The following is a 15,000-nucleotide window of genomic DNA, read 5'->3' as shown; positions in this document are numbered from 1 at the left end:
GGGTAATTGGCGAAAGAACAGAGGAAAACAAAAAACATTTTTTATGAGTTTGCAAATTTTTATAAGACAACAAAAAAGCTTATATCGTGCTCGTATTCGTGCAAAAAATGCGAAATGCGCGATCAAAACAAAGGCGGCATTGTTGTTTACAAAGTTTACCCTAACGTTGAAGTTGCGTGGCAAACATCGCACGCCGCACGTTGTTGCTACAACAAGTTGCGGCAACATGTCACATACAACATGTCGCATACAACATGTACGGATAGAGTCTCTGGTCTTGTCTCGCTTACACACACAACATTTCTTAGCGCACAGAAGTGTTGCATTTCAGCGCATTTAGTCACTTTGCTTAGAGCGTAAATGTGTGGTGTGTTGTGTATACGAAGCACGTAGAAAACGAAAATCGGCATATCGTATTTTTTTGTTGCGGCAGAGCGTGTGAAGACACAACTACATCGTGAACTCTCCTTGCTATGTGGAAACTTATGAGAGAATTTGCATCAAAAAATGGTATATAAAAGCGATCTGAGAGAAAAGAGTAAGAAGAAGAGAGTCCTCTTCGTTAAATAAATTGTAATTTCTTTAGAATTATGACTTCAACTTTCTTATAAGAGCGTTCACCCCGAAAAAAGCGTAAATCAAAGCGCTCTAAAAGCAAGGGAGGAAATGGAAAGAGTTGCATTTTACTATATACTGCTTAGTGTCGTTGGTTTTCAATGAGCAAGAAAACATAGAACAATGAGTAGGTGGAAATCGAAGTTTGTATGATTCTCAATTGGACGGCTAACAGAGCTGAAAGACTTCAACAAGGGAATTCATTAATTGTTTTACGTTCTCTGAATGAGGTATCGATTTAATTGAAAATGCTTAAGACAACTGATTTTGGAGTATTTTTTCACACGAAGCACATTCTCATGTAAATCACATTTCCACAGAGCACGAAAAAATTAAAAAATAAAAATTCTATTTTTTCATCTAACAAAATCTCTAAATTTACCATTTTCAATAGGTGAATTTTATTCAAATCACTTCCATTACGCGTTTCCATGCAACCCTGCAAGTGCGCTGAATCGTATTAGCAGCGTGAACGAGATGGCTACTTGTAGCTCGGGGTACAACATGTTGAAATGGTTTCTTGGCATGAATTCGCCTTGATATGGTTTGAGTGGTCGCCATTGTTCTGCCAGTAGGAATAATTTTTCATTCGTTATTCAACCGCATTCGGGTGAAGTGTGCTGCTTAAATTTACGCTCGCGACTTTAAATGCATATATATATATGTATGTATATGTGTGCATAGCATATCTGTGAGTGTGTGTGTCTTTCATATACTATTTTACAAATCGCCAATTATAGCAATTGTGGTAAAATTAGTATAACTACAATTACAGTTAGAATCAGCAAGTGTTTAGTAGCGATTATAACTAGTAATAGCGGCAAACATTATAGGCACAACAACAACCACGACATAAAAACGCAATTAAATGCAGTGAAAATTTCAATTTTCTTGTGAGATTTTTTCGCAGCAAGTGGAAAGTGTGAAAAATTTAACTATTGTCAGAGTACGAGCAAAGAAAAAGAAAATAATATAAAATAATTAAATTTTGAAACGATTTTTGTGCATGTTTTATCAACGTTATTATACGGAAAGTGAGAAAATCGTGTGTAAAGCAATAAACGAAATGGCACCCCGCCAAGTTCATCCAATACTATGTTACAGTGCTAAAAGCGCTAGGACACGTCCAGAGCGTCCGACTGGCGGTGTGCGTAGAAACCTCTTCGGTCCACCCGATCAGAATGAAATGGCGCGTAATTTCGACATTGAAAATGCCCGTCAACTAAAACGTTTGAATAATTATAAAATCATTGGTACAATTGAGCCAAGTAGTAATGAACGACAACTACCCGAACTTATTGCCAAGGAAGTGGAGGAGGCGTGTAAAAAAGAAAATAAAAAAATTGAAAATGAAAATGATAAGCCTGAACAAAAAAAGAGTAGTAACGATGACGATGATGATGCGTTGACCATGCGACAGAGGCAGATTGAGAAAACACCAACGCTTCACACCATACGTACCAACACCAAAACGGCCAACGAAGCGGCACGTTACAAACCCTACACTACGCAAACGCTAATAACTGGTAAGTTGTATTTTTAAATTTAATTCCAAGAAAATTTGCAATAAAAATATTTCATATTCAACTTGTGTCATATTTATCAAATTTTTATTCAATTGCTGTTGATTATATGGCAACTTTGCAAACACCTGATTTATTGCCATTTCCTTTTACTTGTTCGCAGCGACTTCCTTGCAAGGACGCGCGAAGTGCACAGTAGTGAGCGCAAATTTTCCAATTTCAACCCTTGTTACGCAACTAAAGATGTAGTGTTGCCATGACATTATTTTAGTAGGAGCAGATTTTTATTTTTTACGCTAAATTTGTTCAAAAATTTGTGGCAAGAAAATTTTTTTTGAATTTTTTTCTTGATTAAATATTGATGTCTATACATTTTTTGATATTATATATTTTTTCCGATTAAAATATATGATTAATAAGGAAGAAATTGTTTTGGAATTTATTTCAATTTTATGCAACCAAATAATTTTGAGTTTTTAAATAAAATACTTTATTTCAAACCGAAAAAAAAAAATTAAATTTTTTACCAAGTATACAGCAAAAAAATTAAAAACAAATATAAAAAAAAACAAATTCATAATTACACATAATTCATTTTTTAAATTAATTTTAGCAAACTAAAATTGATTTTGAAATCAATTTGTTATGTTAGGGCTACTAAAAATACATATACATATGTATGTACATACATATGTATGTATACAGGTTCTGGTAGTCCAAATATTACTTTACTTTTAGCACCAAATTTCGTGCTACATAGTAAGTAGATACATGCATACATACGTACAAATGCACATGCATACATTTGTATTCGTATCTATGTACTTCGTGATACATCAATCTCYTTGGCAGCTTACTTGCACTGCAGTCGATAAAATTTAATTTGCCGCAAGGTGCACTCACTGAGATTGCATTTACGGGCACGYATACAACGTACTAGGATCCTCACATTGCTACCTACCCGGAATATGTATGTTTGTAGGTGCCTTGCATTTTCTTTTTGGGCGCCAAAAATCACATTTGTATGAGACAAGTTGTGCTGTCTTTCTGCGTTCAGGTGTCCTCCTTTCAGTTTCAAATACAAAATGCGCACACACGCGCTCGTAAATGTTTTGTTTGTGCACCCATATACAACATAAGTAGCATATGTATTTTTGTATTTTTGTATTTACCGCTCCTTTCATGCCACTTGGCGTTTGGAGTAAGGTTGTGAAATACTTTTGTGTCCGAATGCAAACGCACATGTCTCTGTCGATGTTTGGTTTTCGCGCCCGAATTTTTTCCCGCCTTAAAATCTTGCCGGACATCGCACAGCCTTTCTACAACCACATGCTTGAGTGTGTGTCGGTGTGTTGTGTAGTTCTTTAAAACGCCGCCACAACACACTTGGCGCGCGTACGCACTTWTCCGAAGATTTTGTCAATAAGACATTTTTGGCGGGCCTTTATAGCGCAAACAAACTATCGAGAGAAGTGCAAGATTCTTACACACCATACAAACATACTACTATTGTATGTTTGTTTTGTATATAGCGACAGCATGGCAAATGATTTTGTCACATTCTACTTGTCAGAGTATTCGCTATGCTATGCATATTTCCTTTACGTTTATTATTAATTTCTTTAGTTTTGTTTTGCTAGTCGCTGTTGCCAATTTTATAGAGCGTGTTGAGTGGTCATGCGGCTTATGTTCAGTTGTATGTGTGTATGTATGTAGGTATGTATAGTGTGTAATGTGCGTATGAATCAATTAATGTGCAAACATAAATGTACCGATTAGCGGTTTAAAAATAATTATTACTYCACATTATCGACTGATTACAATATTGATTTGTTTAAGAAAATCAACAATAGTGTTTTTTCAAAATTTTGAAATATTTTGTAAAAACTAAAAATATTTGAAAAAAGTTAAATTCTTARAAAAAAAGTTTATGAGAAAATAGTTTTTCGTTTTTGCAGCATTTGATACAATTTTCATCTGTTTATTTGGCCAAAATAAAATTAACTCTGGACGGGCATCGTTATTTTGCTGCTGTTTGCAAAACTTGAATATTATTAGTCGAGTAGACTAACAAAACACGTCCAAGGTTAAAATCTTACAATAACTGATATATAGAAATGATTTGGTGTTTCACTTGTAGGAGTTAATGGCTATCAAAAAGTACAAATATYTCTCCGATTGAGATCAATTGATTTTTTTGGGTTATTGCAACCTAACCTAACCTAATAAAGCGGCTTTTTATAACTAACTGTTGTCTCAAAACAAAAACAAAAAATAATCAGATCTTATAYATATGTATGTGTGTATGTATATAGTATAATTGATTCTCTTTGAACCATCTGAAAAATATCAGACTTTTTGTAAAAGTTTGTCTAAATATTTTTGAAGCGTCATTTTATTTAATAAATAAATAAAAATAATCTGTGATTAATTTTGAAAAATTTGTGATTATCTTGTTTCCATAGTCGATCTCTAGGGAGTGCTCCGAAAAAAGTAAAASATTTTCTGCTTAAAATTATCCCAAACTCAAAAACCAAAAAAAAAAAATTCTTGCTGCAATATATGATTATAGGTTATAATATAAGGACGCTGGTCAACATTTTAGGTTCGTGATAAATAAAATGGCTTCTTTTCTCTTGGCCAAATTTACATTTTCGAAAGTCGAATTTATTATCAAWATTACGGTACAGCCGTTACGAACAATTTTTCCTAGCTACTCAGAAAATAGTGTTTCGAAAAAAGACCGCGTTTAGAATTTTGGAAGTTGATTATGTATGTATGTATATAAAGTTTAATATTTTTTTTACACATACACTGATATCGCTCTTCGTTTTCAAAAGGTGCTCCATAATATCGACTCTCTGGACTTACATCTTCTCAATAAATATTAAAAATATCGGTATTTTAATAAATTATATTTTTAATTTTTTTTATAAAATTAGTTTGTAGTTGTTTTTGCTAAAAATCACGATTTTTATGTAATTCTATATTATATAACAAACATTATAATGTATTATATACATATGTACATACATATCTACAGATATTTGTTTGTATAGTAGCTGAAGCTGAAACAGTATTAYTTTTACTACACAATATTTTTCGCAATTTTTATCTGTCGCAGTTGAAACTATCAATAAAATATAAAATTTTAAAATTTTGGTGCGAAATAGTTTTTCAAATGGGTAGGCGCTCATTAGCAGCGACAGAAATCGCGGCGTATAGGCGAATGAATTCTACCTAACAAATTAAGATATGTCAGTATTATATGTAGTGTACATACATACATACATATGTATGTATATAAAAAGTTAAATATCATATCTATTATAAAAAAAAAACTTAAATTTTCAATTTGGGTATTTAATAAAAAAATTGCCAGCAATTGCCAAAACTGCATACAAAAAATTAAAATCTACTGGCTTTTTGCAGCTAAAGTCAATGGCAGAATATAAATTATGATCTTTTGGAGAATTTAATTTGCATTCGACGCCACATTCAATATAAAAAATATAAAGTTCATTCGATTTGAATGCACTCAGCTCAGCAGCCGGCCGCGTACAGTTGACGCGCCAAATAATTCATTAATAAACACACACTAAGCGCACACACATACAGGCATACACATTTGTTTTATTACGAACACGACATCACTTGTATGCCCGTTGTTTGTCACAAAGATGCTTCTGTTTTGGAAATCTGAAAATTATTGCCCGATCTGCTCTGCTCCACTGAGGCTGTACTGCGACCCGCCATGTCACCGCTGTCTCTATGTTTTTAAATACGCACACACATACACATGTAAAGATACAAATATATTTAGTGTCACCAATCAACGCGCCCAATTTTTTGGCAATCTTTCAAAAAAAAAAAGAAACGTAAAATAAGAGAAACCGAAATTTTTGTATATAAAAATAAAAATAATAAAAAGCAATAAAAACTCGTAACGAATTAACGTCGAAAACAAAACAGAAACTGCAAAAAAAAAAATATGAGTAAAAATATAAAAGTAAAAAAATAAAAGTAAAAAAATAAAAAGTTACTTACTACCTGTTCGATGACTGCAAAAACAACAACACGAAGAAGAGCAAGCAGCAATATAACTTTCGTTCGTCGCTCTCGATCTTCGGAATGCTTCCAAAAATACACTATAGAATAACACACAGCAAAGACATAGCAAACACAAAACGCAAAATGTCAAATGAGCGCCAAATATTATTTGTTTGCAATCTAATCGCTGGTCGCGCACATGAAACGTAAATTTCACATTTGGCGTAAACAACTGACAATTCCTTATAACATTTTCAGCATTATTTTGGCGCTTTTCGGCTTTACTATATCTCCCTCGTCGCTTGTCTATGTTGTTTGGTATAGTTGTTAGTTCTTCGTTTATAATCGGTCTTATCAGTTTCTGTTTGCTAGACTTTCAATGGCGAGTTTTTCAATGCTTTCGCGCCACTCCGTCTCTTTTTGGCTTTAAGTAGCCATGTATATTGTTATTGCTTTTTCATATTTTCATTAACGCGKAATTTGTCAGTATAGTTTAATAAATACATGTAATTAGGTATATTTGTATGTAAAATCGTACAACGTACATACATACATATGTATGTATGTATGCATGCTCATTATTTAAACTCGCTCTCATTGCGGTTTGGTTAATACAAACATATGATTCCGACGGTTAATATTTCGTGCGATTTTTGGGAATTAAAATCAATCGATTTAAGATTCAAAAAGTTATACGTCCTTGAGGTAGAGACGGATAAACACTACGTTCTCGTCAASACTTCTTCCCAGTAGCCATGTGAAATATAAAGAAAAACGAATTTTTGATTATTACAAATGTCACTATCCTTTGAACCAACAAAGTTAAAAATTCGAATTTTTAAAACTTTCTATGAACTTTTTTTTAAATAAAAATAATTTGACTATGATTTTTGAAGGCCATAAAGGAGTCCTCGTGAATATTTATTCTTTAATTTATTTGAGACATTTGTTTTCCATGACTTTCGTTCTTTGTTTCAACTACCGTCGGCAGGTCATAAATTTGCCGGTTTTCTCACAAAAATCTACGATTGTTGAAATTTATTATATGTATGTATATACATAGATTTATTCCAATTTATTGCTTTAAAGGCAGAAAAATATTTTTGAAAATTATTTTCTTATATAATATAATGACATTTCTCTTTAAAATCGAAAGAGTTTAAAACATTTTAAAAAATACTAAAACATTTTTTGTTTTTGTAATATTTTATCCTGATCAGCATTGCTGCTAATAATGCAATAAAAAATACTTATTTATTTAAAATATTTATTCTTTATCATAATTTCGAAAATATTAATTAAAAATACTTTTTAAATTTAATTTATTTTATTTAATTTTAAAAATAATTAATTTTCAGAATAATTATTAAAATTGTAAATAAAAATGCCGGATTGAAAAAAATTGTAATAGTTCCAAATATGGGACTAAAAAACATGTATCCCAAAAATCGGTTTAAAAATATTATCGGTGTTAAAAAAACAAAAAAAAAAAAAAAAAAAATTATTTTAGGATTTAGATTTTTTGCGATTTAATACATTGTGTTCTAACATTTTGTACTAAGGCTAGAGTCATTATACTCTAGATCAGTGATCGGCCAAAAAAGCACATAAAATAGCAATTATTCAAATTTTTTATACTGATTTTTGGGTTAGAAATTAAATTTTTACTATTGATTCTATTTCTGATCCAAAATATTTGAATAAAAAATAATTCGCAATCTTGTTCCACATATTAGACCGAATAAATTTAATATTAGGGGTTAATATGTCGAACAAGGTTTCGAATGTTTTTATTCATAAGATTAAAAATAGAAACGTTAATTTTCTTAATTTCGTAGTAAAAATTTAATTTTTTTGGTTCTCCGAGCAATTTTGCTTTGCATTGGACGAAAGTTAGTGTAGTACAAAGATAATTTAATAAATTTTCGATTTATACCAAATGTGCTAAAATATTTCTAATAGAAGATTTCTATATTGTATATATGTATGTATGTATGTATGAATATTAATACAAATTGCGGTAGTATTTAGTATACGTTTGCATAGAATTAACCAAATATGCTTGAATACCTTTTTATTTTATGTACATACATACATACATACACATACATATATTTGTATATAGTATATTCGATCAGCGGCATTTACATGCGATGGGGCAAATCTCGTCACTGTTTTTGATACGACTGCGAACAGTCAAACTGTACTACCGCTATCGTCGCCAGAGCCAGTCAGCGAGTTATTGAGCTAGCTTGTTTATCTCTTGCTGCGCTGCATGTGTGTGTACGTATGTATGATTGCATATACATACATATGTATGTTTTGGCGTGTGTGTATATGCGTCTAAAGCTATACAAATATATGTATGTGCGTGCGTGTGTATGCATATGGGAGATACTTTGCTACGTCAGTCSATCAAGCAAACAAATTTCATAAAGAGAAAATATCCAAAACAAGAATCGAATGATCGCCAGACATTTTTTGCAATTAAAGGMTCTTTAATTTTATTTTATAAAGTGGCAATGTTGGGCATTTAATTTGTGTTGATTTTTAGTTGAGTAAAATTTTAATGATAAATATTTTGCAGTGCTTCTATTTTACATTTCCACCTTTGTGCTGTGAGTGATTTTATAATAAGAAAGCTACAAGCTGCCATAAAGGTAACATTTCGGTTTWCACGCGCGCACAGAGCGCAGAGCGCCGTTCGAGAGAGCGCAAACATATGCATGGAGAGCCTTCATAAAATATTCAAACGGTGCAATGGGTTCATACGCGTATTATACTCGATTTKTTYATGTGTATTCATTCGTTCTTGTTGTTATTTCTACAATTTTGTTATTATGCATATGCTTACATACAAACATATGTATGTACATATACAAATTAGATTTAAATCGTGTTATTTGTTCGGCTTTTGTACAATTTTCGTCATCGTTCTGCAGTTGCATGCATTTATTAGACAATAGTGAGGTATGGCACAGCGCCTATAATGGTGATGGCGGCAGCGGCAGAAGCAGCCGCACCCACAATACTACATATAGCCGGTCGTGCTGTGAGTAGTGTAGGTATCATCAGACTCCAGCACGTCTGTCGGCCAGCACATACTGCGCAACAACTTAACTTTCATTCATACACACATGCACATTTTTGCTGGTTGCGTATATATGTGTGTGTGTGTATCTGTGAGCACTTCGGGTTTTGCGTTCGCTTGTAGTCTTCGACAAACAAAGCGAGCAGAAAAGCGAAAAACGAAGTGCGCACGGAAATTGAAAAATATAACAACTCCCCACTTTGCTTGCGTTTACAGTGTTGCCATATGATTCGGTTTTGTAAAGGCAGCATTTAATGGTGTGCGTAATAAGTGCGTAACTACAGTGCCAAACTGAAATGACAAATCTGCTGTAAACTAAACAAAAATATATGCGGCTAAAAATAACTGTAACAAATACATACGTACTTAGTCACATGCATACGTATATATATGTATACTTATAAACTTACGTATAATATATGCGAAGATKCCCGCTTTCGCTTACACCTGCTACGCATCTATTTATTTGTCTCTAGCTGCTAGCTACTAGAGCAAGTGCGTATTGTTGTTGCACGAAAACGTGATTTTTTGGCGGGAGATATCATTTGCAGCCGACAATACGCACTATATTGTAGATAAAACACACACGCGCACACACACATATTTATTTTTACGCACACAAAATTTACGAGTTGCTTCATACATGTTCGCTGGCCCGCTACACGCATTTCGTACGCATCCTCACCCTTTCGACAACACACATTTTCACTCTCRCATGCTCTCCTCCCCCATATTTGTTATTGTTCTTGTTGTTGTGTTTTTGTTTTTYACAATTCGCACTTGTATCGCTCATCTACATATGTATCTTGTTTTGTATTTGTATCTTGTTTACTTTATAATTCTCTCCACTTACTGTTTCTCCAATTTGAACGGCCTTCGGTCCATTTCTGTAGCTTGATATTTACGATTTTTTTTTGTATGCGAATGCAGTCAAGGCGATACGCAGAATTGGCTTTTATACGTGTAGACTTTGTGGCCTGTTGTTGACGCGAGTCTGTGGGTGTACGACCTGCCGTTGGAGCTCGCTTGACCCAGTAGGAACTCGTGTACTTTTGAGAATGATTTTAGTTTCTTTGAAATTGTTGCTCTCTTTCTTTTCAAAAKTGAAAGAGAAACAAGCTTAAATGATTAAATAAACTATAATAATAAAAGAACATAATTCAGTGACATTTTGGTTTATAGGTTATTATTTTTGGTTCTATGTAGTAATATGTATTTACTGTTATGTAATGTGCATATTCATTATTGTCATGCTTAAAACATTGTCATTATCAAGAAAAACTAAATAGCTGCTGCTTATTGTTGCGAAAGTTTTTAAAATTGTAAATGTTTGTTTCTTATGATATGTTCACCTAATGAGCCAAAAGAGGGTATATGTAGATGTTATGAAATCTCGATCTGAAATTTGACACACACTTTTGTTTTTGGCGTGATATCTTCACGAATTTTGACATGGCTTTTTGTGCAATCGCCGATAAATTGTTCAGATCGGACCACTGTATCATATAGCTGGCATACAAACTGATCTATCAAAAATCAAGCACTTTTAGAAAACCTTTTTATTTAAGAAATTACCTTTCCGAAATTTGGCACATACAAGTTATWATCATAGACAACGTCACAATCCCTGAATATCAAGTTCCAAGTTCCTGTATTAAAAGCATTTTTATTTTCGATGGGCAAAGCAGCGTTCCATCCAAAGTTTACTTTTTTTGCCTTAGTCTTAATTTTATTCTACACTTTTTGTTGTTCTTATTAGCTTTGAAATACTTAGTAGTTTAATAATTTTAGTAGCCTCCCTTTCCTTTACGACTTCAGMTTAAAGAAAATAGCCTTAGCTTCGTCGAGTTTCCAAAAAAGTTTATTGTATTTAACTCCATTAGCTTAACATTTCCACAACCAATTCAGTCGGTTTTCAATGAAAAGACATTTTCCACAACTTTGCAAACAGACATTTTAGTTAACGTTTCCACATTATTCCGCTTACGCGGTTATAACCGAGTTTACAACAGAGAAGACCGTTTTTTCTTTTCATTGGACGTGTTTGCTATGTGGCGGGTCTTAAAACAGTGCACAACATTGAGAAGGGATGTATGTATTGCCTTCTCACCTTAGCTACCCAGAGTATACTTGGTCTAAGACCGCAAGTCGTGAGCTGCTTGAGTCYTATGCAAAAGAATCGTTTCCGGCCACTCCCAAGTAAATGGTGCTCAGAGAATCTTACTCACTTGCGTGAACTTCTACACATGGCTCCATCCTTATTTCCTAGGGCTCCTTAAAAATACTATAGGTAGTCATCATTTCTCCAACTTATTATTTTTTCCTATAGGGTGCAATACAGGAAATCGGATTGTGTGTGCAATGCAAAATTCGTTTCAGGTGTTCATATATACAATCGTTAGTAGGTTTAACGCACTGCTAATCGCTTGACACCAGCCGAACTTCAGGGATATTACATCTCTTGTGCCATTTCCGGTTTGTTCCATAAACATGTGTACGTACTGGTTTAGGATTAGGATTAGAAAGCAAATGTAAATGAAAAAAGCGAATAAAATGCCAAACACAACAACAACGAATAAACAAACCTCTCATCTGACATTGCAATTGCAGCAATTTTATGTTCGCGATCAGCAGAATAAGCGCCTGGGGACCGGACGCTTTTACCTTGCAGCCAACCGCGAAACCCATTTTCAAGTGCGTTTTCATTTATTACGCACGTTCAATCGATAAATATATACATATATATGTATATATGCATAAATACAAATATAAATTGTGGATCCTCATCTGCACAAATAAAAAAAAAAAACAACTGCCGCGATACGAATACGACAGTAGCGATAGCAGCGCATATTTAACCTACAAGTTGAGTATTTCACTGTTATTATTATTATTATGATTTTTTGTGGTTTGTTTTGATTTTGGTTTCTAAATTTCTTGCTTTTTTTGTGTGTCAATTCATTTTACCCCATTTGCTGTGCAACTTTCGTAAATATTTATAAAACGTAAAAGCGTGCGGTCGGCCAGCGCCAACGACTCACGAGTGACCACAATATTGCCGATTACGACGGTGTCAACCATGACTCGCTGGTGTGCTGATAAGTAGTGATGGCTCATAGTTTTCTTTGTTTGTGCATATGTACATATATGTATGTATGTATATTTGTGTAGAGATTACACATTTTTATAGAAAGAAAGCGGCGAAAGAAAGCAGCTCAGCGCCTGTGCCAATGCGTTGAGTCGCGACGCGTTTATTATGTTGACTTTAATCCACCATTTTTTGTTGTGTTTTTTTTTTTTTGCTGTCTGCAGCTTAAAGCGGTTGTTATTATTTGGTCCGCCATTTTGTTGTTTTAACTTCAGCTTTGTTTATAACTTATAACTGTAAATAGGGAAAAAAAGGCAGCAAAAAATAGTTTTGTATAGTATTGTATTGGCTTCAGTGCTGTCATCAACGGCTTAGCGTCTTTTGTCTGTTTGCATTGTTGTTGTCGTAACGTCTGCATTTCGCGTTTGGTATAACGCGCTTCTGACGTTGCGGCGGCGGCCAAACCTGGTTTATTTACCTTCATGCCAACACGTTCAGCARCATGTCTTGGCCGAAACTACAATGCATATACCTATGTGCATATTTATGAATGTGTGTTTGAGTTTATGGCCAAGCGTCGTATTGTCTCTTTGACTTTGCCACTAATCACTTAGTCGCTTGTTTTGTGGTTTGACTGATTGTCTGAGTGGCAGTTTGCCTTCGCTGGCTAAGTGTGCAGTGCTTAGCCTTTAAAGTGTGTCCCAGTTATGAGCTTGCTCGCTGATTGGCTGTTTTCAAATATTTTGTCTGTTTTGTTTGGGTCGAAATAATGGTGAAAACTTGCAATGCGCGACTTTTCGGTTATGTGTCTGGTTATTAGTTAGCTGAGAGCTGTTTGTTTACTTTTTTATTTTATGTTATTTTTTCGTTTATTTAACTTTTTTTCCTAACATTTCATATAATGTGGAATGTGTTGTATTATAGTAATTAGTTTGTATAGCAAATGTGCAGTTTCGAAAGTATTCCAGCTGCTGTAATAGCCATGCTTAATTAAAATGAAAAGTGTRCAGTTACGAAAAAATCTAAGGCGAGTGAAAATTAGTTGCAGGTTATAGTTTGGTTTTTATATTTTCAAGTGCCGCAGCAGTTTAGATTTGCACTTGAAAATGTGAAAGTAAAAAATTTGTTTCGTTGTGGTAAATTTAAGCGTAATCTAAAATTATTATAATCTAATAAAAATTTTTGGCCGGAAAATTTATATTTATGTGTCTGATAAACCTGCTGATTCCCCTCATSACTTAATTTATAATTGATTCTCAATTTGTTATAAAATGCTTAATTAAATTTTTGTACAAGTTTTTGTTTTGACTTGATCCATAATTAGTTACAATCGAAAGTATGACTAATTGTAATTGCTGGTTATTTTTAATGGCGACTTTTGGTTGGAAATTTATTTGTGCGAATTTTTCGTTATTCGGTGGATAAANTACTTCTATCGAAATGCAGCTGGTGTCACCGTTACTGTCAATGGAGAGCGGTATAGATCGATGGTAACCAACTTTTTATAGCCGGAATTGGAAGAACTTGATCCTGACAACATCTGGTTTCCACAAACATCTGGTGCTAAACCTGTCTCTTATACACATCTAGATGTGTCACCGTTACTGTCAATGGAGAGCGGTATAGATCGATGGTAACCAACTTTTTATAGCCGGAATTGGAAGATTGTTATATCTGTCTCTTATACACATCTAGATGTGTATAAGAGACAGCCATATAAGTAATATGTACATATGTACATATGTATTTATGAGTATTTGCTACCAAGCTTTTATTATCAATTCTGCGCCAGTTAGTGCGCTTCCAGCAAATGCAATCTATTTGGCTTCATCAAACGATCGATAATTGCATTAGCTTATTGCAAACATCAATATTTGCGTGTGTGTGTGTATGTGTGCATATGAGCATATGTGTTTGTGTGTGTGTTAATTACGTGTTGGCATTATATGCATTTCGATTTCACTCGAGTTTGTGATTATCAGCAGCTGGCACAATGATATGCATTTTATTGCCATTTCTGCGTCGCAGGTAATGTGACATGTTTTTTATTTGTTGTTGTATGCGCGTTTACTGCTTGAGACAGATTGATAAGCGCTTACATTCGKATGCGTGTGAATGGACTTACTATTCTGAAGGTCATTCGCCATTTGCCGATCGCGGCGCCTCGTAGAAGAAGTTGGCAGTGTAAAGMTGCAATATAATGCAAACATAAGCAGCATTGATGAATAATCAACTAATCTACAGCAATTATAAATGTACTAATTTTTTTATTTCTCTGCTAAAYGCATATGCACTGATCGTTTTCTCTTTCTCTCTCTCTCTCTTTTAGATGTGATGCCGAAGCGAAAAGCCATACCACCGCCTTAGATGCTGATAAATAAAGTTTTTGATGGATGTGATAATGCGGGTTATGTACTAAGCGTTTGCTGCTGCAGCTGACGGGGAGAGCACATTGATTTGACCACTGTGAAAATTTAAACAAAAACATAAACACACAAAATGATAATTACACACCTGGCGGAGACATTGGTTATGAGCCGCGTGCAGCTTGTGACGTCAATTGCCAAATTAGTGAAATTCGTTATGAGTGATTTTTTAATTTAATTATTTTATTTAAGTAATTTTTTTTATTA

General features: G+C 33.7%; 1 protein-coding gene across 1 annotated transcript; it reads left to right on the top strand.

Moving 5' to 3' along the window:
• The first annotated feature begins 1,203 nt into the window (after window positions 1-1,203).
• On the top strand, window positions 1,204-15,000 carry LOC108969039. The gene is made up of 2 exons (XM_018933510.1): window positions 1,204-2,141; window positions 14,697-15,000. The coding sequence occupies exons 1-2, from the start codon at window positions 1,622-1,624 to the stop codon at window positions 14,732-14,734; spliced, it is 558 nt and encodes a 185-aa protein (XP_018789055.1). The 5' UTR covers window positions 1,204-1,621; the 3' UTR covers window positions 14,735-15,000.

This window comes from Bactrocera latifrons, unplaced genomic scaffold, assembly GCF_001853355.1.
Source record: "Bactrocera latifrons isolate USDA-ARS-PBARC rearing strain unplaced genomic scaffold, ASM185335v1 scaffold_239, whole genome shotgun sequence".
Taxonomy (NCBI): Eukaryota; Metazoa; Arthropoda; class Insecta; order Diptera; family Tephritidae; genus Bactrocera; species Bactrocera latifrons.
Note: the sequence above shows the minus strand (reverse complement) of the source record. Positions and strands in the feature narration are given on the sequence as shown.

What these genes read in the sequence shown, in the direction of transcription:
- LOC108969039 (XM_018933510.1), top strand. Translation starts at nt 1,622, where the DNA reads ATGTTTTATCAACGTTATTATACGGAAAGTGAGAAAATCGTGTGTAAA. An exon ending in TACGCAAACGCTAATAACTG is followed by an intron (nt 2,142 to 14,696) that starts GTAAGTTGTATT and finishes TCTCTCTTTTAG; the next exon opens with ATGTGATGCCGAAGCGAAAA.